The following is a 27,615-nucleotide window of genomic DNA, read 5'->3' as shown; positions in this document are numbered from 1 at the left end:
CGGCGGAGGGGGCGTGTCCCGGGAGTGGCGGCGGCGGCGGCGGCGGCGCGGGCCGGGTGCGCGGCGTAGCCTCCTGTGTTGGAATGTGCGGCTCCCGAGAGCTCACGGCGCAGGAGCAGAGCAAGCGCCGCCGAGGCCCGGGGCCCCAGGCGGCGGCGGCGGCGGCGGCGGCCGGGACGGCAGGGGGAGAGCCGGCGGCCTGAACACTCTCTGCAGCCCCTCTCCTGGGTCTTCGTGGGCCTCGACTGCCCCAGCGTCCAACTTTTCCGCGCTCTCCCTCCCCTCCCCCGAAACTCCAGCAACAAAGAAAAGTAGTCCGAGAAGGAGCGGCGACGCGGGTCGTCGCCCCTCCTCGCCCAGGAAGGCCGGTAAGCGTGGCGCGGTCTGGGAGACGGTCGGGTGGGGGCGGCGGGCCGGCCGGGCGGTCGTGGCGGCGGTGGCCGCGGGAGGGGGAGGGCGCGGAAGGACGCGGAGCGAGGCGCTGTCCAGGGCTGATTTGCAGATACTGTGGCTCCGGCGGTGGCGGCCGCGTCGGGCGGGGACTGGCGGCTGAGCGGGATCGGGTTACACCGTCGCGGTCCGGGGGCTGGGCCGGGGGCATTGGTGGGGAGCGGCGCGGCGCCGGGACCCCCTCCCCAGTTGAGGCCGGGCCGCCGCCTCCGCGCGGGCCCGGACGTCCCTGGGAGTCTTGTCGGGAGGCCAGGAGCGGAGCTGCTTGGGGCCCTAGTTCTGAAACTTCCTCTCGTGCTCCTCCTGCTCCAGGTCTCGCCGCAGCTCCTGGCCTGCCGGCGGTCCTCCCGCCCCCTGCCTCTGCGGCCTCTCCCTTTCGCCGGAAGGCGCCGTTGAGTGCGGCCGGGAGGGTTGAGTCAGCCTGGGGCTCGGGCGGTTCTGCCAATGGGGCTGGACAGCGATTTCTGCGCTCGGGCCGCCCCGCCGCCGGGGCCCTCTGCGCGGGGCCACCTAGCCGCCGCCGTCGGCGGGGCCGGGGCGCGCGTCCCGCGGGGCGCCGTGGGGGAGTGAACCCGCAAACTTCCGGGGCGCGGGGGGCCCCCTCCGGCGCTCGGGGCCCGGCGCCTCGGGAGGGCGCTCGCGGCGGCTCCTCGGCCCCCTGCGGAGGGCGAGCCTGGGGCCGGCGAGCAGCCGGGACGGCGGCGACGCGGTAACTTTCCTCCCTCTTCCCGGACTCGGGCGCGCGGGCCAGGAGGGGGCAACCTGGACTGGGGAAGACTTGGCCTGGCCCAGCGGCACCCCGAGTTTGCCCGTCTTGCAGTCTTTAGTGTTGGGGAGCCCAGGGAAAGGTTCAGGACGAGTGTGGCGGCAACTGGTGTGTCAGTGGTGCAGTGAGCGGGCCGAGCCGAGAGGAAGCGAGAGCTCCCGAGTTTGCAAAGAGCTGCTTTGTGTTTGGTACGTATTTTGAGAAAATGGCCGAATGCCTATTTCAGTTAGGAATGCCGCCGCCGAGGCAGGCGCTGGTGGCAGCAGCACGTAGGAATTCGCGCAGCACGTTGGGCTTTCGGACTGTGCTTGGACAGTCTTCCCGACCAACGTTAAAATCCCTTTGGGGATGGTAGTTAGGGTTTGGGAAGAATTAGAAATTACCGAGTAGTCTGGGCTGTTATGTTAAACTCTTGGACAGCGTTTGCTTTGTGTGATGGCATTTGATTCCAACTTTTGTTGGTACCTATGACTCAACCGGTTTGTGTTTATGCACTTGGGTGAGACGGATTACTTTTTGCATTTTGGGTTTAACATTTTTTTTTTAGCCTTTGCCACCTATTTTGCTTTTTCTAATTTGCAGGAGAACACCTAATTTGAGAATTACACCTTTTAGATTGGAAAGTAAAGTGTGAAGACGGTTTATAAAAAGACCAACAAGTTTTCAAGGTGATCTTGTAATGGCTCCTCTAGGCAAGTGAGCCAAGTCAAGCGCAATGCAAGAAAGTTGCTGATTGCGGAGATGACTTGATCGGCTATTTTATATGGGGATTTGAAAGTTTCTTTACTTTCATTTGTGATCTCTTAAATACACCAAATTTCTCTTTTCACAGGAGAAAAGGTCCGTAATTTTTTTTTTTTTTTTTACTTTTTAACAGGTCGTCATCACAAAAAAAAAAAAAAGAGAAAGAAAGGGAAAGAAACTAAGTGGTACATTTAATAATATAGTTGATCCTTGAACAATACATGATTGAACTCTGCGGTTCCACTTATACGTGGATTCTTTTCAAGAAACAATGTAAATTTTTTGAAGATTTGCAGTATTTTGAAAAAATTAACAGATGAACCATGTAGCCTATTAATATAAAAAAAATTAGGAAACACATGTTATTAATATGTAAAATATATGTAGATAGTAGTCGTATATCATTTACTGCCATAAAATAACAAAAATCTAATAAAAGGTTAAAATTTATCAAGACTTACGCACACAAACTCATAACCAACCACATATGAGTGCCATTCACAGAAATGCAAACATGAAGATTCATTATTAAATCATAATTGCTTAAAATTAACTGTAGTACATACTGTACTAATGTAATAATTTTTTTGTGGCCACCTCTTATTAATTTTGGTGAGCTCAAGTGTTGCAAGTATCTGCTTAAAATGCCAGGTGAGGTAATCATCTCCATGTGAGCAGTCTCTCCAGTAAATTGTGTGGCAATAAAAAGTCACCACTCACGGTTCTCGCATATTTTTCATCCTGTTTAGTGCAATACCAGAAACCTTGAATAACATCATGGACCCCATAGTGCCACTTGTGATGCTGGAAATGCTCCCCAGAAGCAGAGTACAAGAAAAAGTTGAATTGTTTGTTGTGTACTGGGGTAGATTGATATCTGCACTTGAGGTTGCCCACCATTTCAAGATAAATGAATTGACCCTAAGGACCAATGGTTAAAAAAAAAAAGGAAATTTGTGAGGTCATCACTGCAGCTATGCCAGCAGGCCTGAAAACCTTGCATGTTTTGGGAAATACCTTTTTATCTCGAATTAAAAATTCAGTTTTTACGTTGGTGCAGGATTGCTATAAGTAAGGCATACCTATGGACTCTAAATATGATTTGAGAAAAAGCAAAGTCATTATATGATGACTTAAAGCAAAAGGAAGGTAAAAGATCTAAAGCTGGAGAATTTTATGCCAGCAAAGGTTGGTTTGATAATTTTAGGAAGAGATTTAGCTTAAAACATGTCAAGATAACAGAAGTAGTGTCTGCCAATCAAGACACAGCAGACAAGTTCCCAGACACCGTTAAGAAAATCATTGATCCAGACTTCCCAATCCACTGGTGGCACAGTGAATAAGATCAGTACAGGGGGCCCAGGTTCGATCCCTGGTCAGGGAACTAGATCCCACATGAATGCCGCAACTAAGAGTTTGTATGCCACAACTAGGGAGCTGGAGAGCTGAAACTAAGACCTGGAGCAACCAAATAAATAAATAAATAAATATTAAAAGAAAGTCGTTGATCACAACATTGTAAATCAACTATACTTCAGTTAAAAAAAAAAACCTGTTCGGATTGCTATTCTTTTTCTCAATGACTTTTTAATTGAAGTATAGTTGATTTACAATGTTGTATTAATTTCTGCTGTACAGCAAAGTGATTCAGTTATACATGTATATAAATTCTTTTTTTTAATATTCTTTTTTATGGTTTATTGTAGGATATTGAATGTAGTTCTTTGTGCTATACAGTAGTACTTTGTTTATCCATTCTATATATAATAGCTTACATCTGCTAACCCCAACTTCCCACTCTATCCCTCTCCCAATGCCTCCTCCCCCTTGGCAACCACAAGTCTCTCAAGGTTTTTAATACAGACAAAAGTGCCCTATTATGGAAAAAAATGAGACAGAGGACATTTATTAGGAAGAGAAATGAGCACCAGGATTTAAGGCAGGAAGGGATAGGCTAACTCTTCTGTTTTGTGCAAATGCAGTGGGGTTTAGGATTAGGACCACCCTTAAATAAAGCTGCTAACCCCCAAGCCTTGAAGGGAAAGGATAAACACCAGCCACCAGTCTTTTTTTTTTTTTAATTTATTTATTTTATATATACTTTGACTGCGTTGGGTCTTCGTTGCTGCGTGTGGGCTTTCTCTAGTTACAGTGAGTGGGGGCTACTCTTCGTTGCGGTGCTCGGGCTCTAGGTTGCAGGCTCAGTAGTTGTGGCGCACGGGCTTAGTTGCTCTGCGGCATGTGGGATCTTCCCGGACCAGGGATCGAACCCGTGTCCCCTGTATTGGCAGGCGGATTGTTAACCACTGTGCCACGAGGGAAGTCCCCAGCTGCCAGTCTTTTGGTTGTACAACAAGAAGGCCGGGACAATGAGAACCCTTTTTCTGCATCGATTCCATTGATGCTTTGTCTCTAAAGTCAGGAAATACATTGCCAGTAAGGGACTGCCTTTTAAAGTAGTTTTGATTTGGACAATACCCCTGGCCACCCAGAACCCCATGAGTTCAACATTAATGGTGTTGGAAGTGGTCTGCTTTCCCCCAGACAGAACTGTCTCTAATTCAGCCTCTAGATTAGGGAGTCTTTTTTTTTTTTTTTTTTTTTTTTTTAATAAATTTACTTATTTATTTTTATTTATTTTTGGCTGCATTGGGTCTTCGTTGCTGCGCGCGGGCTTTCTCTAAGTTGCGGCGAGCTGAGGCTTCTCACTGCAGTGGTTTCTCTTGCTGCGGAGTACGGGTTCTTAGGCACACGGGCTTCAGCAGTTGTGGTTCACGGGCTTAGTTGCTCCGCGGCATGTGGGATCTTCCTAGACCAGGGCTCGAACCCGTGCCCCCTGCATTGGCAGATGGATTCTTAACCACTGTGCCACCAGGGAAGTCCCAGGGAGTCTTTAAAGCTCATTACACGTGGTAGTCTATGGAAAGATTGGAAAGATTGTCAGTGCTGTGGAAGGGGAACCCTGATAGAACATCATGAAAGTCTGGAAGGATTACATGATTGAAGTTGGCTGTTGTTATAGGAAAAGCTGTGAAGACCGTCAAGCCCCAAACAGTAAATTCCTGCTGGAGAAAACTGTGTCCAGATGTTGTGCATGACTTACAGGATTTACAACAGAGCCAATCAAGGAAATCATGAGATTCTGGATATGGCAAAAAGAAAAAAAAAAAAGGTGGAGGGTGAAGGGTTTCAAGATAGGAATCTTGGAGAAATTCAAGAGCTAATAAACACATCAGAGGAATTAAGATGACTTGATGGAGATGAGTGCTTTCGAACCAGCGCCAGATGATGAGGAATAAGATGCAGAAGAAGCAGTGTCAGAAACAAATTGACAGTCTGGCAGAAGGGTTCTGATTATTCAAGACTGTTTTTGACTCCTTTCACAGCATGGACCTTCTGTGATACAGGCACTAAAACTAAAGCAAAGCGTGGAAGGATTGGTACCACATAGAAACATTTTGGGAGAAATAAAAAAAGCAAAAAAGTCAGACAAAAATTAGGATGTATTTCCATCAAGTTACATGAGTGTGCCTGGCTCTCCTGCCTTACCCTTCATCTCCTTCACTTCTTCCACCCCTTAGACAGCAAGGCCAACCCCCTCCTCTTCCTCCTCTCAGCCTCCTCAGTGTGAATGAAGACTAGTACGATGAAGACCTTTGTGATGATCCACTTCCAGTTAATGAATAGTAAATAATCATCATACTGTACAGTTAATGAACTTATCTATTGTGTGTGAGTGTCTTGTGAAAATCTAGTAACTTTATGGCAAGAACCCTGAGACGTTATTGTGTCATCATCTTTATCGCCTACAGGTTCATTGTGTAGAACATGGTGTGCAAAACCTGTATTGAAGTGGATAGCCTATCCTTACATTGGTATAAGGTGACTGATATTTAATATAAAATTAATTATGTGTTAGTTTTCCTACTGTTTTATAACTTTGCTTTCAAAAATTATAGTACCATACAGTACGCCTTTCTCTCTCCTACTTGGTCAAACTGTATCAGCCTGTCATCTCAGGTAAGTGGCTTTTTAAAAAAAATGTGACATTTCCAATGCTGTATGATGAATATAACTGTAATACTATATGCCATAAAATTTCTATAAAGATTCATTTGCATGTACACTAGACTACCGGGATGCAATCGTGTTGATTATATTAGGTTACCATAAAGCAATCATATTGCTGCTTCTTTGTTGTCAATGCATAAATGTTATACCTGTAAATAAGTATGAATTTCTTTTTCATATTTTCATTTTTGATGTCTAGTGTTAGTAATATGTTTAACATCAACAGTATTTTGTATCGTATAAGACAAGATGGATGTCTTATACACATGTTGTACACAAACTTATGGTATCAATAAATACAGTACTTTAAATATATTTTCACTTATGATTTTCTTTCTTTAAGTGCTGAAAATTTTTAATATTTCTGTCATTTTACAAAACATCTTTTTTTTTTTTTTCCCAATTTATATTTTGGCCACACTGCACAGCGTGTGGGATCTCAGTTCCTCAAGCAGGGATTGAACCCACATGCCTCCGCACCCCGCCATTGGAAGCGCGGAGTCCTAACCACTGGACCGCTAGGGAAGTCCCCATTTCACAAAACATCTTTTGTTGACATTCTACAAATGATACCATCCAATAATGTCCCAGTACTTTCTTCTTGTGAAGATAGTTTATATATCTTTTTGATTTCTGTAATATGTGTTATTTCTGGGAGATTTTTCAGAGAAACTTGACCTTCTATCGGAGATATTAGGTCTCCTTGATTTATTTGTTTTTCTCCGTCTTCAATATAAGCAGTTAGAATTGATGTGTCATTTGCCGAGGTACCAAATTTTTTCAAGGCCTCTGAAGTATTGTTATTTGGGGAAGGATTAAAATAATTTCAGTAGATAGAGTTCTTGTCTTCATTTTTCCCAGTTTGTAGAGGTGAACTGCTTTGTTTGCTGCCACAAGTATCTGAAATGGATCGACAGTCACTGTAGGGTTTATTAACGAGCCATCAGTGTCACCTTCCATGGCCTTTATTCTCAAGCATTTTTTACATCATTAAATAACAGAAGGGTCACCCTGTGTTTGGGAAGTAGGTCCAGCTGATGTGTTAACTGCATTTCATAGATAAGCAGGATTCAGCGGGCCCAGAACCCCAGGACTAGCTCCCTATTCTGCAAGCTACTTTGTCACAACTTTGGTGAGTCGCAGGCTTATCAGGATGATGTATCGCTGCTAGGCTGTCAGCCCTCAAAGGGAGAGACTGAGCTGATTATTGCCAGGCTGCATCCCAGGACCAGGCCTTGGAAGGTGTTGGATAAATGAAGGCATCAAGAATCACGGGCATCACCTGGAAAATCACAGTCATGGGTGCTGGGGTTGAGTCTCCCGTTCCCGCTCAGCCCAGCCCAGCCCAGCCTGGCGCCTCTTATGATTTTCTTAATAACATTTTCTTTTCTCAGCTCACTTAATTGTAAGAATACAGTATATAATACGTGTAACATGCAAAGTATGTGTTAATCTACTCTTTATGTTATCGGTAAACTTCTGGTCAACAGTAGGCTGTTGGTAGTTAAGTTTTTGTGGAGTCAAAAGTTATACTCAGATTTTAAGATAAACTACACCAGGGAGTTAGTGCCCCTAGCCTCTTGTTCAACGGTCAACTGTAGTTTATTCTTTTGGAGGTAGTTGAGTTCATATGAGATTTAATCCATTGGCCAATAATTACAGGCTTCTACTTTCCAGACTGTACTATATAAGTGCACAGTTGGCTTTTGAATTTTTCCCCTTTCTGATTCAGACCAGTAAGCTGTTGAAGCAGGAGATGGGAGGACAGCATGTTTGGAATTTATGTATGGAATTTATGTATGGAATATAAAATATAATTTTAATTAACACTAAAAATGAAAGTTACTTATATTTTTCTACCAGAGAAATTAAAAGTGCTTGAGGGAAGGCACACTAGTGGTAGACCTAGTTGATGGATGAGTTGTGTCAGACGCTTGATAGAATTTTTTGTAGGGGGTCATAGAAATTTTTTTGATGACTGCAGTAAAGAGAATTTGGAATTACAAAATATTGTAAAGGCTTATTTTCAGTAGTTAATGAGGCTGATTGAGTTTAAAGATATATGGGAAAATGTATTTTTTTAAGTTATGAAGACTTACAGTGATGTTGTGGTTTTAGAACAGTAAAAGTTGTGTTTAAACTGGTGCTTTCGTGTTATTTGTTTTGTTTTGAATGCAGAACACCATTATGGCCACCCAGGTAATGGGGCAGTCTTCCGGAGGAGGAGGTCTGTTCACCGGCAGTGGCACCATGGGCATGGCCTTGCCTAACGACATGTATGACTTGCCTGATCTGTCCAGAGCTGAACTGGCTGCGCCTCAGCTCATCATGTTGGCAAATGTGGCCTTAACTGGGGAAGTAAACGGCGGCTGCTGTGATTACCTGGTTGGCGAAGAAAGACAGATGGCAGAATTGATGCCTGTTGGGGATAACAACTTTTCAGATAGTGATGGAGAAGGACTCGAGGAGTCTCCTGAGGTAAAAGGCGAGCCCAGTGGGCTGGAAAACATGGAACTGGAGAGTTTGGAACTCAGTGTTGTCCAACCACGGCCTGTGTTTGAGGTGTCAGCTGCCTCAGAACCGTACAGCGCAAATAAAGATCTTCCTCGGGAAACACCTGTAGCAGAGGACAAATGCAAGAACTTGAAGACCAAGCCCTTTCGCTGTAAACCATGCCAGTATGAAGCAGAATCTGAAGAACAGTTTGTGCATCACATCCGAGTTCATAGTGCCAAGAAATTTTTTGTGGAAGAAAGTGCAGAGAAGCAAGCCAAAGCCAGGGAATGCGGCTCTTCCACGGGGGAAGAGGGAGATTTCTCCAAGGGCCCCATTCGCTGTGACCGCTGTGGCTACAATACCAATCGCTATGATCACTATACTGCTCACCTGAAACACCACACCCGAGCCGGGGACAATGAGCGAGTCTACAAGTGCATCATTTGCACGTACACCACAGTAAGCGAATATCACTGGAGGAAACACTTGAGAAACCATTTTCCAAGGAAAGTATACACATGTGGAAAATGCAACTATTTTTCAGACAGAAAAAACAATTATGTTCAGCATGTTCGAACTCATACAGGTAAGAGGACCTTTCTCATTTATAAGTGTACTCTACCCCCCAAATGAAACACTTTAAAAATGAAAAATTTCAAACATCTCAGAAGTAAAGAGAATGCCCCGCTGCACCCATGGGTCCCCATCCCCTATACTCAACAGTTATTAATATTTTGTCATATTTGGCAATTCATTTTTTTCAATAACAGCTTTATTGAGATGTACTCCACTCCCACACAATTCATCCATTGAAAGTTAGAATGCATTGGTTTTAGTGTGTTCACAGACTTGTGCAGCCAACAACACAGTCCATTTTAGGACATCTTCACCCCAAAAGGAAACCCCTCTCAGTGGTTGCTCCCCATTTCTCTCCAACACCCCTTAATTATTCACTTTTAAATTGACTTTCAAATCTTTGTAATTAAGGGGTCTCATTTTTTAAAAACAGTGTAACTACTGATAGTTATGTGAACATTTTCCTGATATGAATTGGTACCTTTGAGGACTGATTGCTGGACTGAACAAAATGGATAAGGTAACCTAGTACTCTACTCTTTGCATCAGAAGTGAAAAGGGGCTGTGGAATGCTGTTTGCATCAGATCCCTTTTTGAGTAGTTGTCACTCTGCAGGACTGAACCCCATGCTGAAGTGAGTCATACTGAGGAGAGGAATTGATGTTGCTTTGCTTAAGTGGTAGACATAAACAAGAAAACTTGCAGATGAAATTCCATTACAAGAAAGACCATGTGTAGCAAGCTTCCTAAGCTCTAGTTGATGGTTCCTGTGTAATTTAAAGCTGTAAAATCTAGTTACGTAAAAGAATTTGCAGTCTCTTTGGAATTTGTTGTAACCTGTGATTGATTGTCTCCAGGCTTCGAAACCATTTTATTTCAAAAGTAAAAAAGTACAAACACTTCACAATTACATGGCATAGGAAATGAGAGTTACTTGGGAATCCTACACCATTAATCACTTAACAGTTTTAATTAAACAAACTGTTAGACTAAACTAACCTCACCTGCAATATCATAAAACAAATCCCAGATACCATATATTCTTTAGCCGTAAGTACTTTATGTCCTTTCACAGTTTTCTGAAAACCTTGGGGCCTAATTTAGAATTGGCCATAATCTGTAGAGCTTTCAGGTAGTAACTGTGACATATGGTAAAAGTGCATGACTTTTATGTGTACACCTTTATGAACTTTTTAAAATTGAGGTATTATTGACAATGATGAAGTTTTACAAATATATATACTCATAGCCACCATGCAAGTCAACATAAAGAGTATTACCATTGTTGGGACTTCCCTGGTGGTCCAGTGGTTAAGACTCTGTGCTCCCAATGCAGGGGGCCTGGGTTTGATCCCTTGTCAGGGAACTGGATCCCGCATGCTGCAACTAAAAGATTCCCGCATGCTGCAACTAAGACCCAGCGCAGCCAACTGAATAAATAAATAAATATATTTTTTAAAAGTATTAAAAAAAAGAATATGACTAGTGTCTCTGTCTTATTAAATTTTGATTTTTTTTGTGTCAGTTATATTTTGATACTTTCAAAATTGTTGAGTCACTGAACAATTTAAAAATTATCCCCCAAATCTAAAAATGTTTTCAACAGTAAGTCTAAATTAGTTGATTTAAGACATTTTTAGAATTAAGAAAAAAAAGGAAAATGGAGAGAACTGGAAAAATTTCAGTTTTGTTGTATATTTCCAATTTTTTATGTATACTTTTTTTTTTAAGTAGGATCTCTACTTTTTGCCATTTAATTTTTTTTCTTATAGTGGTTTATTTTCACTTAATTACAGTCCAGGTGACTAATTTTAATAGCTGTATTTTATATACTTCATCATTCATTACTTAACTTTTTCTCCACATTAAAGTTGATATTTCCACAATAAGGTTATGACTTACATAGCTAACATTGGTTGTACATATCTCATTTCACATTTTAGTGTTAAACTTATTTGGACTTAATACATTTTTAAAAAAAATTATTTATTTATTTATTTATCTTATTTTTGGCTGCGTCAGGTCTTAGTTGCGGCATGTGGGATCTTTCGTTGCCGTGCGTGGGCTTCTCTCTAGTTGTGGTGCAGGGGCTCCAGAGCACGTGGGCTCTGCAGTTGTGGTACACGGGCTCATTAGTTAGTGGAGCTCAGGCTCAGTTGCCCTGTGGTATGTGGGATCTTAGTTCCTGGACCAGGGGTCGAACCCATGTCCCCTGCATTGGAAGGTGGATTCTTTTTTTTTTTTTTTTAATTTATTTATTTAATTTTAGCTCTGTTGGGTCTTTGTTTCTGTGCGAGGGCTTTCTCTAGTTGCGGTGAGCGGGGGCCACTCTTCATTGCGGTGCGCGGGCCTCTCACTATCGTGGCCTCTCTTGTTGCGGAGCACAGGCTCCAGACGCGCAGGCTCAGTAGTTGTGGCTCACGGGCCCAGTTGCTCCGCGGCATGTGGGATCTTCCCAGACTAGGGCTCGAACCCGTGTCCCCTGCATTGGCAGGCAGATTCTCAACCACTGCGCCACCAGGGAAGCCCGGGAGGTGGATTCTTAACCATTGGACCACCAGGGAAGTCCCTGTCTTAATACTTCTTAAAAGCTTTTCCCGCCGGTATTACCTAATTTGTGGTTTTTTAAAAGAAAAAAATTTCAAAACGGTTGGTGTATAAACAGAAGGATAGTATTTTGATTATGTAAATTCTGAGAGTATCAGTGGTATTAAACGCATGGTTCTGAAGTTGTATTTATGGAAAAATTCATCTAGTGCTGAAGAGCAGAGATAAGAAATGATCATCAACAGGAATCGCTTGTTTCTTATTTCTCACTTAGGTAGCCTGCGTTTCAAGTTCACTTAGTGGGTCTCTTATGTTCCTGTATTGAGGGCTCAGTGTTAGGTGCTTTCTTCTACTCTCTGCTAATCTTCAGAACAATTTACTGAGGAAAACAGGGTAAGTGTTTACTGAAAGCCTAAAGTGATGTGCTCAGGGTCACATACAACTAAGATTCAAAGTTCCGAATCTCATTTCTGTAGGTAGTTATCACGTTAGGGGGCTGAGGATTTTCATTTGAGTCTTCAGTCAAAAGATTTTTCATTTTGTGGTCTCGATATTTAACCAGTTCACAAATTCTACTTTTTTTTAAATTAGTTTTTATTGGAGTACACAAATTCTACTTTAAAAGATGACATTTAAAAAAAAATGACATTTTTGCCTATATGTATGACTGAAAAATTACTAGTGTTTCTAGAGTACTTATGCCTTTTTTGGTGAGTTGCACAGATAGAAGCAATCTATTTTGTTATGAAGAATTTAAAAGTAAATTATCCTTAGTGGATTGTTCATGTTAATCTGTAAGGGTATTAAATTTTTCTTCCATTAACTTATTTATTTATTTATTGGCTGCATTGGGTCTTTGTTGCTGCACATGGGCTTTCTCTAGTTGCGGTGAGCGGGGGCTACTCTGTTGCAGCACGCAGGCTTCTCATTGCAGTGGCTTCTCTTGTGGAGCACGGTCTCTAGGCACCTGGGCTTCAGTAATTGCAGCACGTGGGCTCAGTAGTTGTGGCATGCAGGCTCTAGGGTGCACGGGCTTCAGTAGTTGTGGCGCACGGGCTGTAGAGCACAGGCTCAGTAATTGTGGTACAGGGGCTTAGTTGCTCTGCGGCACGTGAGATCTTCCCGGACCAGGGATTGAACCCGTGTCCCCTGCATTGGCAGGCGGATTCTTAACCACTGTGCCACCAGGGAAGTCTGTATGTATCTTCTTTACAGAAATACATTCAGCGTTTTTTAAGCTGTTTTAAAATTCTAGGTCGAAGTAGGCATTTTGTTGCTATAATGTATTTACAGCTAATTTATAGCTACTGGCTAATAACAGCTGAATAGTTACTAGGAGCACATTTCACAGTCATCAACGCATTCTGTTTGTTTATTTATTTATTTATGGTTGTGTTGGTTCTTTGTTGTTGCTCGCTATCTTTCTCTAGTTGCAGTGAATGCGGGCTTCTCATTGCAGTGGCTTCTTTTGTTGCGGAGCAGGGGCTCTAGGCACACGGGCTTCAGTAGCTGTGGCTCGCGGGCTCTAGAGCACTGGCTCAGTAGTTGTGGCGCACGGGCTTTGTTGCTCTGCAGCATGTGGGGTCTTCCCAGACCAGGGCTTGAACCCGTGTCCCCTGCGTTGGCAGGCAGATTCTTAACCACTGCGCCACCAGGGAAGTCCCATCATCAACACATTCTCTTTTTTCTTTCTTTTTTTTTTGTACTTGTCTTTTCCTTATCCCATTTTTTTAGACACATCTATTACTGTAACTTATAGTGTAGACAAAATAATAACTGATGGTTATTGAGGCCTGTATGTGCCAGGCACCGCATTAAATGCTCTGGATATATTATCTTGATTTAAATTCTCACAATTCTAGGAAGTGAAGGTACTATTACTTTTACAGATGAGGAAGCTTGCCTGAGGTCATAATTATTACCTTGTGGCTAAAGAGTATATGAAAACAAATTAGCAAGCTGGTTTTTTGATATGTTTTGTGGTTGACAACTTGTTTCCAAAAAATACACACTTCCTGCCTTTGAGTCTTAAATTCTTTATTAAATCACTGGCCTCTCATCTTCAGTTGCTCTCAGTCCCTGTGGCCTTATGATTATAACTTGTTTTAACACTGACCTATTTTATAAAAGTTCTATCTACCACTTGAAATTTTTAGCTTAAAACAACAGCTTCCCCACTCAAAAATGTTATTGCTTTAAGCTAACAATTTCAAATGGTAGATTTATCATTTATAAGGATCAAAAAAGTTACCTAAGTCATAGCATCAGAAAATTTGGGTAGATTTTTTTTTTAAATTTTATTGAAGTATTGTTGATTTACAGTGTTGTGGATTTTTTTTAAAAGGATAATTCTAATTTTATACCTGATCTAAGATACTTTTTCATTTCTTAATATTTAATGTAATAACATGTAGCATTACTGTGAAAATTAAAAGGGCTGTGAGAATTCAGAAAGCCAATGGTATTTTTTGTCAGCAAAGCTAAAATAATGTAGTTAGGTGTATTCTGAATAATCTTTCTAATACATGATAAAAGTTGATCATTTTGCCAGGGACAGGAAAAAAGAAATCCTTGTTAAAAAATGCTCAGTACTGAATGATGTGTATATTGTTAGTGAGAATTGTAATTGCATTATTTTATCATATTTGAACACTAATCATTATATTTTTGTAGGAGAACGTCCATATAAATGTGAACTTTGTCCTTACTCAAGTTCTCAGAAGACTCATTTAACCAGACATATGCGTACTCATTCAGGTTGGTAAGAAATGGGAACGTTTCTATCATCTTTGGTAAACTACCATTATAAGAAAGTTCTTCTAGACTTGGAACTGGGTCCTTATTTATAGTTCATTTATAATATAATTTTGAAATTAGAGTTAAAAATTCGTGGTCTACTAGTGTGGAGCTGTATTTAAATGGAGATTCCTGACCAGGGAGTCTGTAGGTGGAATGTCCAAAACTAAATGTAAATGTATGTGTGTACTTTTTCTGGGAGGAGTGTCCTTAATTTTCATCAGACCTTCATCAAGTTCCATGATGTAATAAAAGTTGAACTGCTATCATAGACCAAGGCTGGTTTATCCTTTTTGAACAACCTCTGCCTTCTTATACTCCTTCCCGACTCTCCCTCCGCATCCCCAACAGAGTATAACACCAAGTTTCATAGTGTGTGGTTGCCAGGTTCCAGGGGTTCCTTCTTAGCTACCTGCTCAGGTCCTGAAATTTGGCTTTATTCTCTTGACAGTTGGTAGGGCATCTGAGGACTGATTTATAAAAGTCAAACTTTAAAGAATGATAAGTAGTCCAGGATCCCATTTTATTAACCTATAATAGATAAAATGCAGGGCTATAACAAGTGGGAGATTTATATCCCCTCTAGTGACTGAAATTATCATGATCACCACCAGAATTGGTCCCCATTATCAAAATACGTAGGTAGATGGCAAAGTTAAAAAGCATAGTGGTCTTGAATGGATAATTATTTCATTTTGGCCACACTGACCCTGGGTGAGCAGTCACATCTGATCAGAGTACTCTCTTCCTAAATTTAGAATATATACCCCTGTGGAGGAGGTATGCTAAAATCTTGCTGTTTACCAAAGTGTATGTAGACCCAACTCCCTTAAGTTAACAGTTAGCAATTACCTTAGGTTAACAGTTTGTGCTGTCTAATTGGATAGCCACTAGCCACACCTGAATTTAAACAGTATGAAGAAAATTATGTAAAATATCTATTTTTTAATATTACACGTTGGCATGATACTGAATATATTGGGTTAAGTAAGTAGTAAAGTTAATGTTACCTCTTTCTTTTTTACTTTTGTAATGTGACTGCTAGACAATTTAAAGTTACCTATGTTGCTTGCATTTTATTTCTATTGGATATTGCTGTTTGAAGTCAGTGATTGAGTAAGACTTGATTATAGTATGAATTCTAATTTGAGCAGCTCTGAGGGCTCACAGCATGCTCACTGGCTCAACTTGACCTTACACTCTTGTCAAGTTTTATACTTTGAATGTTCCTTCTCAATCTTCTAAACTATTGAGTCACTTAACCAGAAACCTGTTTTTAGTATTACTTTTGGGTGCTTCCTGGTTTCATTTTCTGTGGGTAATATGGTTGCTTTATTGAGGGTAGGCCATCATATCCTACTGATACTTGTGCTCTAGCCCTTAAATAAAATATTTAAGAGCTTTTCATGAGTTGGATCATTTCCGTTTTCATAACTGTCTCATGATGAGTAAGTTCTGATATTGTCACCATATTACAAATGGGGAAACTAAGGCCTTGGAGAAATATGGCCCTTTTTCCTCTGGAATGTCCCCTCTTCTGGATTTGTGTAAACTTGCTTTCTCATGGTATCATTTAGTTTTTCCTCTGTCCCTGTGCCTTGTATAACTTGTACACTGGAAATTAAATCTAAATGCTTGAATTGTAGTTAATAATGTGCCTCACTTGAAGTCATATCTGGTTGACCTAATACTAGTGTCACTGGATCAGAATGACAACACACTTGTATTTTTTTCATTGAATCGATAATACTTTTGTCACTGTATACATTTTTATCTATGGTGTTTTACACCAGACAATAATGATTGCCTGAATGATTTTGCATTGGTTACTGTTATCTTTTGTCTGTTATATCTTAAAGGTGATTTTTAGTAGTTGCTGTTATAGTACAGCAAGTATTTAAAAAGTGTTATAATAATGAGTAGCAGTTACTATTCATTGTATGCATGCTGGGTACTGAAAAATTGGAATTTGTTATCTATAATCTTAGTACCTCTAGAATACTTAAATCCCAGTTTATAGATTAGGACACTGGCTTAGAGAAGATAAGTGTTTTACCTAAGGTTAATTGTCATTCTTGCAATTTAGAAGAGCTCGGATTTGGCCTCAACTCCCCCACCCTCATTTTCAGTCATCAGCAGTGTTTAAAGAATATTATGGCTCAGAAAATGGCTCAAGAAGCTACAGCATAGCACAGAGTATGGAGAGAGCAGAGCCATTGTCTTTTTCTGTATGCCAACAATTTGTGAGTCACAAACCAGAAACAAACATGGTTAGTTTGTTTTGTGTATGAATGTGCTGAATTATTTCCAGCCGATCCTATGTTTTAGTACTTCTCTTAGAAGTTGCTGATAATAACACTTGCAAATTAAGTGAGGCTAAGTGTGGTCAAATTGGGTAGGTAGTCTTTCTGACTGGGTTGCATGGAGTGAATATCTTGGATGCTTTCTCTGTGGTCTTGAGTCTGATCTTTATAGGTCACCTTGGGCATTCACTTCCTTGTTCATGTGAATGTATTTTAGGGAAGAGAAGTGTATGCTCAGTCTCTTATTTCTGGAAGAGACTAGGCTCTGCTGAGTTGGTACATTTTAGCTAAAATGACAAATTGGTTTATAAAGCAAAACCACATTGGTTATTTCCTTGGACCACTTCCATTAGGGTAGGTCTTCTTCTGAGGCCAAAGTAAGAAGGGATCAGAGTATTGGTTTGGTGAAATATACAGACACACTAACCTAATCTGGTGTTATTCTGTGTTTTATTGGTGTTTGTAACTAATGGTTTTGAAGTATCCTCACTTGGGTAGTCTAGAGATCCTGACATAATCCACAGCTCTCCATTTCCTATTCTGAGTGGATATGCTACCATTTCATCCTGGAGGAAATACATCCAGTTTATGATGTTTTTGTAGGTATCACACTGGATAGTTCTCCTGTCCTGCCAGCATAGGAGTTCATTTTGAATATTTTCCCATTATGAGTGTAATGGATGTTTGTTAAAGGAAACTAACAACTTGGCAAGTTCCACCTCCATCAACTACTCTTTAAGACGGAAAAATATTTTTTTCAGCAAAAATTATTTTCCTTTCACCAAGTATTTGAAACATGTTATGGTTTGAGAGTCTTTTTGTGAATTTTAGAATAATTTTAAAAATAGTATTTTATTAAGGTTTAATTGATACACATGAAAATGCACACATCTTAGGTATACAGGTCAGTGACCTTATGTATGTTTTCTTTTGTTTGACTACCATCTAGGTGAAGACATGAAATGTTTTACCGCCCTCAGAAAAGTTCTCTCCTTACCCTTTCTAGTCAATACTCCCATAGTCTCCCCTCAACTGATACTCTGACTTAAATGTAACATCCTTCTGTAAAATATTTTTGAGATTCATTCCATGCTGCATTATCAGAACTTTGTGTTTATTGCTGAGTAATATCCCCCTATTACTCTTTAATTAAAAGTTCCCTTGTTACTCTTTCTGGGCTCTTCTTGATAAGAATGTGTAAAGCTTGTAAAACTCCCTTTTTGAATTTCCCTTATCTCTATAAATTAATTTAGGAAGAATAAAATAGACATCTGACATATTTATAAAGATCAAAAACAGGTAAATATTACTGTTGGTACAGGGCAAAAGAATTTTCATTGAGCTAGGTATTAATAAACTAAACTTGATGAATAGATCTTTCAATACAAGAAAGAGGTTAACGGCAGCAAAGCAAAAATGTGGGTAGGGTGAATGAAGCGACTAAATGATGCCATCACTGTTTAAACAGAGTCCTACGAACTCCCATTCCCTGACCATTTCACAGATGGAGGTTTGCACCTTGCTTGATGCTGGCTGTGTAAATACCCTCATTCATTAGGACTTAAAAATGACCATTTTCATTTTAATTATTTTATGAGCACAAATATTTTCCTAAAGAGATCAGCTCCATTCATCAGCTCTTTGTTTACTGAGAGGTAGGGTTTATATGGTAAGGCAGGATAAACACATGAAATCTTCCCTTTTGTTTACCCATTCTAAAACTTACCAGCCATTCCAAAAGTGATGCATTACAGGTAATGTGTATTGACTGCTTGGCTATCTGTCCTTTGCTAAGAGGTCTATGTGGATTAGATTATTTATAGTTCACAACACTTAAGAGTATTTTACAGATGAGGAAATTGAGCCTTAGGGAGTTTTCAGTACCTTGCTCAAGACTTCACAGTAATTTGCAGAGCCCATATTTGATCCCCCCAGGTATTCTTACTGTAGAACAAATTCTTAACTGTTATGTCACGCATCTTTTCCCCATTCTGTGTCTATATATGTTAAGTAAATGTTTGTCTCCTTTGAAGTCATTCAATGGAGAGGACAGGATAGGGCCAGGTATAGACTAATGCAGCATGTTGTTAGAAACCTCCATTTATGAATCTGTTAATGGACTAATGTGGGGAAGAGTTGTCCAGTTAGCTACGTTTACAATCTGACATACGCGGATAAGTTTTTGTTTTTGTGATTGAGTATTCTGTCATCAGACATTTTTTAATCATGTAAAGCTTACCGTCTATATGGTTTTACTTCATGTCTGAGTAGTTTTGCTTTATGAAAAAAATTAAATAAGATTTGATGTGAATTTGAGAATGTTTGAGAGATGAATTTTCATAAATGTCAATTTCCATTTTTCTGCTATGCATTCCATTGGACCAGTGGGGTATGGATACCATTTGGTAATATTTGCTAGAGTGTGATCTAGATAGGTATGTATTCAGGAAGAATGAGTTAATCTTAATGCTTTTAATTTGGGGGTTGGGGGTGGGCTTCTGGTCTTGTATGTACCTGTGATTATTACTTTCTTTGCTAATTTTATATACCATATATATTTGTATGCCCCTTTTCATTTACCTAGTTTCTTTGCCCATTCTTTAGAAGAAGGTGGGAGAAAATCAAGAAAAGATTTCTGACTTGTTATATTTTTGCTGTAGACTAGAAACTCCAGCAGTGAAAAAGTTTGCTAAGTGAAACTTGACTCAGCTGTTGCCACGATGCACAAAAGGGTTAAATTTAAAGAAAAATCCTTTTGCTCCCTGAAGCCAAAGCATTCTTTTAAAACTTTCACACGGAAGGTCTGGGAGTGTAGCCTAGAGTGTGTAGTATTTCTTTTGAAGCCTCAAGGTTTATCTGAAATGTATGGGATTTTTATGTTCTACTCCATTATACATTTGTTTTAACTAAACATAAAAACTTTAAAATTATCTTATCTCTTTGAGTGCCCTTGCCCCAAAATTAACATCAAGAGCCCAAGTCACTTTTCCAGTAATTGTGTATTTCTTGATGAATCTGTGTCCTTTATTAGTGCTTGAGAGCCCTAGCTTGATGAACTTTTTAGAAGATGGTGATTAACTGAGAGAATTATTCTCCCATTTGCTATGAGAATCAGTGTCAAGGGATAGAGGAAGGATATACAAATAAATATGGTAAATGTAATTTGCATGATAAAGTCTTCAAGAAATAGTTTTGGTGGTTTTTTTGTTTGTTTGTTTTTTTACATATATCCAGTTCCTTATAAGTATGCTTGAGTAAATCTTGAATTCATTTCTTAATGTATGCCTTCTGCAACATCTCTTGTTTACCTTCAGGTGAGAAGCCATTTAAGTGTGACCAGTGCAGTTATGTGGCCTCTAATCAACATGAAGTAACCCGTCACGCAAGACAGGTTCACAATGGGCCTAAACCTCTTAACTGCCCACACTGTGACTACAAAACAGCAGATAGAAGTAACTTCAAAAAACACGTGGAGCTACATGTTAATCCACGGCAGTTCAACTGCCCTGTATGCGACTACGCAGCTTCCAAGAAGTGTAATCTGCAGTATCATTTCAAATCTAAGCATCCTACTTGTCCTAATAAGACCATGGATGTCTCAAAAGTGAAACTAAAGAAAACCAAAAAGCGAGAGGCTGACTTGCCTGATAACAAAATCACCAATGAGAAAACAGAAACAGAGCAGACAAAAATGAAGGGGGATGTGACTGGGAAGAAAAACGAGAGGTCTGTCAAAGTGGAGAAAAAAGATAATGTTTCAAAAGAGAAAAAGCCTTGTAGTAATGCCTCAAGCCAAGTGACTACCAGAACTCGCAAATCGGCAATGGAAGCTAAAGAAATGGATGTGCACCCAGGAAATAATTCAGAAAAAAGCTGTAAAAGCAAGAAAAGCAAAAGGAAGACAGAAGCTGAAGCCCGTTCCTTACAAGAACCTGTTAATGATGAGGAACCTGTGACAAAAAAGAAAAAGAAGGCAGAAAGCAAATCCAGAAATAGTCAGGAAGTGCCAAAGGGTGACAGCAAAGTAGAGGAGAATAAAAAGCAAAGTATTTGCATGAAAAACAGTGCAAAGAAGAAAACTCTGAGAAGTAAACCATGTAAAAAAAGCAGCAAGCCTGCTCAGAGGAGGCCCGCTCAGATAGAGCCTGCTCCTCCCGTGGAGTCCGCTGAGGTGGGACCTGTTCAGACAGAGCCGCCTCCCGCTGCCCCCCCATCTCCTCCTCCTCCTCCTCCTCCTCCTCTCCCCGCCGTGGGGCACGCTGAGGTCGAGGTTGCTCAGACGGAGCTGCCGCCCCCTCCTCCTCCTCTCCCCCCGGTGGGGCACGCTGAGGTCGAGGTTGCTCAGACGGAGCTGCCGCCCCCTCCTCCTCCTCCTCCTCCCCCATCCCCTCCTCCTCCTCCTCCTCTCCCCGCCGTGGGGCACGCTGAGGTCGAGGTTGTTCAGAAGGGGCCTGTTCATGTGGAGCCTCCTCCCCCCATGGAGCCGATGCCCAAAAGGTCTCCTCAGAAAGCTAATGGGAAGGTAAAGCCCAACATGCAGAGTGAAATGGCGCAGAAGGAGCAAGTCCTTATTGAAGTTGGCTTAGTGCCTGTTAAAGACAGGCAGCTTCTAAAGGAAAGTGCCGGTGCACAGGATCTCTTACCACCATCACCACCTCTGCCAAAGGAAAACCTAAAAGAGGAAGAGTCAGAAGACCAAAAATTAGTCCCTGCAGGCGAAGGACATAAAGAAGCTCCTCTTCAAAAAGTGGAAGCAGAAGAGGCAGATCAGAGTCTAGCTGGTCTTGCTGCTGTTAGCAAGGCATCTGCCAATATTTCATCCTCTGAACAAAACTTGAATATGCCAGAGGGTGAAACTTTAGATGGTAAACATCAGGCTGACACTATGCTTTGTGAAATGAAGAGGGACACTGATGAGAAGAAAACAGAGAATCCCCCCGGCAGAGACTCGGCAGTTGAAGAACCAACTTCACCACCACTTCTTCCTCTACCGCTAGAAAAATGTGAAGCAGTGTCCACAGCTACTGTGGCATCACCTCCCGTCACCGTGGCAGTAAATGAGTCTCAGGAAATGGATGAAGACGAAGGCATCCACAGTCATGATGGAAGTGACCTAAGTGACAACATGTCAGAGGATAGTGATGATTCTGGATTGAATGGGGCTCGGCCAGTTCCACAAGAGACTAGTAGAAAAAATGGAAAGGAAGCCTTGGCAGTCAAAGTGGCCGAGGGAGATTTTGTTTGTATCTTCTGTGATCGTTCTTTTAGAAAGGAAAAAGATTACAGCAAACACCTCAATCGCCATTTGGTTAATGTATACTTCCTTGAAGAGGCAGCTCAAGGGCAGGAGTAAATAAACTTTGGGCAAGGCTTCAGTTCTTAGTTTGTAAGGTCTCTGACATTTTGTATTCATTTGTAGTAGTAGACAACCTTTTGTTTTTAAAAAATTGCTTTAATTAGTATCCAGTCTTGATTTTTAAGTGGCATTCTTTTCCTTAGGACTCCATGTACCTAATGATGTACAAATTTTAGCAAATCCGAGGGAGTTAGTGTAATAAACCAGCTAAATCTGTTAGCTTTTGCTTTTAATTGAGCCAAGAGGGCCAAGGTGGTATTAGAGCATTCTATTGATTTGTTCAGCTATAACTTGCAAGTTTTTTCCTCATGTCTATCTTCCTGTTTCACTTTAGTTTATTCTTAGTTCCTTGTTTAGCTCTGTAAAAATTGGCATACTTAAATAGCAAATTACTTGAAGAATTTGCCTGCTTTATATAAAGTTAGCACTTTAAAATTGTTTTAGAGATGAAAAGAGACATTTAAATTGAAGAGAAGTTCTGCCAACAATGGACAGTGTATCAGCCAAGGTATTTACTTCCTGAGTTTTGATCAATACATATTTCTTATTTGTGTATATGTTAATCGTTATAAAAACATTGATTTTGGTGTGTTTTTTTATTTTGGTGCTTTAATAGCTTAAGATGTTGCACATTGTTGTTTTTTTTTTAATCTATGCAGTTACATTTTTTTCTAGAACTAGCATTATTTTTGTTGAACAGTAACACTTTATACATATATTTGCATTTTATTTTTTCCTCTTTGGAGGGATGCTTTTAATCTTGTTTGCAAAAGGGCAGTTTTCTTTTTTCCTTTGCTGCAATTGTCTTTTTTGCAGAATATTAGTGTGTGCAAATTTCTGAGCAAATGAAACATGCAGGTTAAATTCATTGATTTTGATATTCATATCTATGCCAGAATCTGCATTTCATATAACTTATTTATTTTAAATGCGTATAGTGAATTCATAGCTCTCAGTTTGAACTTTACAATAAATAAGCCACTAGGTCTATACTGAATGGATTTTTATCTCAAATACCAACCATAAGTAAACTTTTGGCCTATCTTAGTACATCTACTTCCTAAATGTACGGTGTTAAATCGTATCTTAGAGGAAAACCTCTTTCATAGATGGTTGGTGTTTTTATGTCTACTCCGCTGAATAAAGAACTGTAGTTTTTATTTGGAAACTGCAAATCTGGAATTAGGAGGCATAATTACTCCTTCAAGTTATACAGAATATCAGTTTGTGAGATTCCAAAGCCATAGCGATTATACAGAAAACCTATGATGAGAAAGGTAGTATGAGTGCTGGTAGACCAGCTGCTACTTCCTGTGAATACAGTGAAAAAGGCTGGTGAAAGTTAAATTCAGTCCAGATTAAAAAAATCACACTTTCTCAGGGATCTCCACCAACTAGTGGGTGTCCTAGCTGTTCCTGTGACTGCCTTTTTCTACAGGCGAGGACTCAGATGAGCTGCAGCTATTCTCGTGTTCCTGTGGGGCACTTTGTATGGAAGAGTATGTACTTCCAAACTTTGTTGGTAGGTTCTTTGGCCAGTCACCAAAGAATATGAAAGAATCCAGTAAAGGATTTTTCTTGTTGACAGCAGTTATTCATTGTAGTCCCAATAAAAGTATGATCCCCATAGGGAACCTTGAACAATTCCAGTTCTCCCATGTTCTATTCTGAAATAACCACTTTATATTTCATTGATTTTCTTTTGTCTGATGATCTCTGAGGCAGGTTTCAGAGTTTGGCAATGCAACAGGAAAGATTAGAAAAAGTATTGAAGTATGGGTGGAAAACTTGTTAAAATTCTGAGAGTGAAGTCCAAGTTAAAAGACATTTGAACTTGGAATTGACTGGGAGGCCAAAGATTTAAAGAAGCAGAAGATTCTCTCAAGACATGAGGAGTAAGTTGTGTTACTGGTGTGTGTTTTGTGTGCACGTTGGGGATTTGTAAATGATGTTGAATTCTAAGCTCCGACAATCATTGTCAATGGAAGATCAAGCTGCAAATATTTATGTTTTAAAACTTAAATTATAAGGCTAGTTAAATCTGTCTAACAAATATTTTTTAATATTCATGGGTACATTTTGTATAAGTTACCTTTTACAGTATACATGAAAAGATTCATGTTAAGTACAAATTACAGATTGGGAATCAGTTTTGGGAAGAGGTTTTGTGCATTCTTTGATACTTCAAAAGAAAAAATCTGACTTCTGGGGAATTGGACTAATTTTCTAATCTAGATTTTAAGACTAGAATGCCAAAAACAAAAGTATGAAGGAAATTAAAACTCCTTATTATGAAAGTGATCTGTGAAAACATTGTTACTGGAAATTGAGTGGACTTGAGGCCTTTCTTCCAGAAAACAAGGACTTGATTGTCAGGCCTATATTAGGTTCTGAACCTTAATGCCATGTATTTGTTCTTATTAAAAATTGTTTCAATGAAAAGTGCATTAGTAATAAGAACTTCTGGTCTAGTTGGGAGTTCTTCCATTTGAAAAATGTGATATTTGCATGGAACTGTTTGAATCTTTTTGTTTTCTCAGTATACCCTCCACTGGATAGGATTGAAGCTAGAATTTTCCCTTTTGATAAAGGAATGAAAAGTGAACATGTTATTTGTAGATTGATGTTTAGTACTAGAGCAAAAGTTGAAATATTAGAATATGTTATAAGCCTAATCCTTGGTAGTCTTATAAAAATATATCTCTTTTAACTATCTTCTGAACCTATATTCACATTGGTTTTCAAGGTATTTTAAGTTATGTTTTCTTCCTCTTTTCAGAGCTGCTTCTATGGGGCTGCCTTTTTTTCTTTTTTAAAGTTAAATTGAGGTGTCATTCACAAAGGGCTGCATTTTTTGTTAAGGTTCCTTACAACTATGGCTGGGTGTTTTACTCTGGTCTCCCAAGAAGGGCCATTTTATCTTTGTCATGACTTTAGAGTCCCTCTAGAGTCACCTCTAAAGTCATGTGGTCTTTAACTTTGGGAACTATTTCTCATCTGAGTGCTAATTCAGATTTAAGCTTGAGTCATCGCCTATCACCCCATGAATGTTGACAGTGGAAGGAATACCTTTCCTGTAGTTTCAGTTCTAGACTGAAAACCTGGGGGAAGAAACTTCATTTTCTTTTTTGCACAAATCAAAAAAACAGCTACTGTGCAGTTTCCTTGTTGACCTCAGCAGATGAACTGGACTGGTAGTGTTAATTCAGATTTAAGAAATTATCTGAATCTTGATTTGAGTAAACTTGTGATCTACATGCAATATTAACTAGATTGGATAGCTTTTATATTTTCACACGTACACATAGGCTCTCCCCACCCTCATCAACATCCATTAGTTATCGAACTTTGTGAACTGGCATTGAAGCATTACAACAATGTTTTGTTGCACCAATTTTATAAACTTTTACAGTGCAATACATGTTATTTTTCAGAGACAAACCAAAGTTTAATTTCTCAAGGTTCATGCTGTTTGCTTTAGCAGCATTTGATGGTGGATCTTTTATATACATTTGTAATAGATGGAAAAATAAACCAGATTGCAAATGCTTTTTCTTTCTTTTTTAAAGCAAACCATGTACCAAGTTTTTTGGTCCAAATTGTGTAGGATAAGTTAAATTGCGTTCTAATAACCAATATGAGTGTATTTCTGTAAGTATAGTTATGTTGAAATAAAGTTTTAAAAAGCATTTTATGCCTTTGTTTATTATTGGTACATCAAGTATCAAGGAAGTCAATTTATTTGGCTGGAATTGCAAGTGTATTAATTTTCAAAATCTTTTACCCCAGATAACCCATGGTAGGTAGAAAGGTTGTGGCAGATGTTTTTGTTTGAGTTAACAATCCCAGTGGGTAGTAGTCTAAAGCCTGTCTTTCTATAATTTGCTATTTGGGAGGCAGAGGTGAAGGTTGGGAAAAAACAACCTGCAGACAATTTATAGGAGATTTTACATAGTAATTCCTTCCCAACTACAGGTCCCTTTAACAGTTTTAATATACATGTCCCTTCTCAGTTGCAGGCCTGGTATTAGTAAATTTTGACTCATAATTGAAAAAAGATGCACTGAAGAGAAAATAAAATGAGTTACATTGAATGTTCACTGAAAGCCTGGGCACTATTTTAAGGATTTTACTGTATTCAGTGGAAGTCTGAGAAGAGTATGAAACCCATGAAAAAGTGACAAGCCACATTCTAGTAAGGTTCTCTTTCCTTTGTTAGTTCACATAAACAGTGGTGCTGTATGTTGAAGGCTTAGGTGTTTTTGTGGACTTTAGGGAAAAGGGAAAGCGATGTAAAGCATGAAAACAACCGGATTGCATTCTGTCCTGATGCAGCAAGTGACCTGGAAGCTTTCAGGAAAGAATAGATATTTCTTGTTGAACCGATGAGTGTGATTCACTCTCTTCCCCCTCTTGCTTCCCCCTCTTGCAAGAGTCCTTATCAGGAACAAAGCAAAATGAGTTTCCAAGCATTTGTTTTATTGGCATGGTAGAATCAGTGATGAGGAGCATGAAAGTTTCTGCCTGATGCAAGGGTATATGGGGAATTTATCATGAATATATAAATGTTACTGATGTGTGACTTGGTTTGTTATTTTAAGGAATGAAAGAATGGTTATTCGTGTGTTTCTCCAGTCCCTTGCTATTCCTTTCTCAGAGGCTCACCCTGTTATGATTTTCATATGTACATCCGTTTACACTTAACCTTTGGCCATCCTTTCTTTGTATTCTGCCCATGGTCTCAGTCAGGGCTTGACACTAGTTTGTAGTTAGAGTTAACGGTACAGTAGTATGATCTCTAGGGTACGTTACAGCTCTCATCCTCAGCTCCATAAAGGCAGGTTGGTGAAGCTGCTAAAACAGTGTGCTAATGTTTGGTAATCAGGGAAAGTTTGTGTTACGAAATTGCCTTTTTAAAGGATTTCAATGTTTGCTGTATGAGGTGCTCTGTGGCCCTTGCAATTAGAGCTGGGTTCACAGTGGGCCTCTCTTCCTTACTACTATAACTGGGCAAATCATTTTTAACTTTATTAAACCTCTTTCTTCATCCAGAAAATGGGGGCATATGGTATTTCTATCCATAGAGTGGCTTTGAGTGTTAAATGCTTATTGAGCACTTAGCCTAGTGCTTGGCATGTAGTTTTAATATTAAGACATTTTCCACTAGATAACAGAGTAAGTATCCTTAAATATATAATGTGCTTTCTCTATTTGACATTATTAAATTGTATAATCCACCTGCTTGTCTTCATGTCTTGCAAAATAGTGGAGTTTTAATGTTATATGTGGGCTTTTGTGTCCACTACTTTACTCAACTATATTGTAATCTCTGTAAGAGTCAGAATGCTTTTGTGTTCACTGCTTTCCTCAAGCACCTAAAACAGTATCTGGCCCGTGGAAAGGCAAATAGTTTTTAATTGCCCAGGCCAAGAATAATTATGTGTGTGGTGTCTTGGTGTGTGTGTGTTTCCTTGACTTCAACTAATAATACAATGATAGTGGTAATTTTA

General features: G+C 39.9%; 1 protein-coding gene and 1 pseudogene across 8 annotated transcripts; one reads left to right on the top strand and one right to left on the bottom strand.

Moving 5' to 3' along the window:
- The first annotated feature begins 191 nt into the window (after positions 1-191).
- Positions 192-25,799, top strand: LOC103007708 (RE1-silencing transcription factor-like). Of its 8 annotated transcripts, none has more exons than XM_057546878.1 (6): positions 192-368; positions 1,271-1,404; positions 5,773-5,842; positions 8,210-9,113; positions 14,324-14,407; positions 20,064-25,799. In XM_057546878.1, exons 3-6 carry the CDS (start codon positions 5,789-5,791, stop codon positions 22,100-22,102), a joined length of 3,081 nt encoding a protein of 1,026 aa, XP_057402861.1. In that variant the 5' UTR covers positions 192-368; positions 1,271-1,404; positions 5,773-5,788; the 3' UTR covers positions 22,103-25,799. The 8 variants fall into 8 exon arrangements, with proteins under 8 accessions (XP_057402861.1, XP_057402860.1, XP_057402859.1 ...); XM_057546877.1 differs by having other exon boundaries at positions 1,202-1,404; XM_057546876.1 differs by having other exon boundaries at positions 763-1,404.
- Positions 6,567-7,083, bottom strand: LOC103005849 (EKC/KEOPS complex subunit TPRKB-like; annotated as a pseudogene).
- Positions 25,800-27,615: the final 1,816 nt, after the last annotated feature.

Source organism: Balaenoptera acutorostrata, chromosome 5 (genome assembly GCF_949987535.1).
Source record: "Balaenoptera acutorostrata chromosome 5, mBalAcu1.1, whole genome shotgun sequence".
In the NCBI taxonomy this organism is placed as follows: Eukaryota; Metazoa; Chordata; class Mammalia; order Artiodactyla; family Balaenopteridae; genus Balaenoptera; species Balaenoptera acutorostrata.
Note: the sequence above shows the minus strand (reverse complement) of the source record. Positions and strands in the feature narration are given on the sequence as shown.

What these genes read in the sequence shown, in the direction of transcription:
- LOC103007708 (XM_057546879.1), top strand. Translation starts at nt 5,789, where the DNA reads ATGGTGTGCAAAACCTGTATTGAAGTGGATAGCCTATCCTTACATTGG. An exon ending in GCATGTTCGAACTCATACAG is followed by an intron (nt 9,114 to 14,323) that starts GTAAGAGGACCT and finishes ATATTTTTGTAG; the next exon opens with GAGAACGTCCATATAAATGT. An exon ending in ACATATGCGTACTCATTCAG is followed by an intron (nt 14,408 to 20,063) that starts GTTGGTAAGAAA and finishes GTTTACCTTCAG; the next exon opens with GTGAGAAGCCATTTAAGTGT.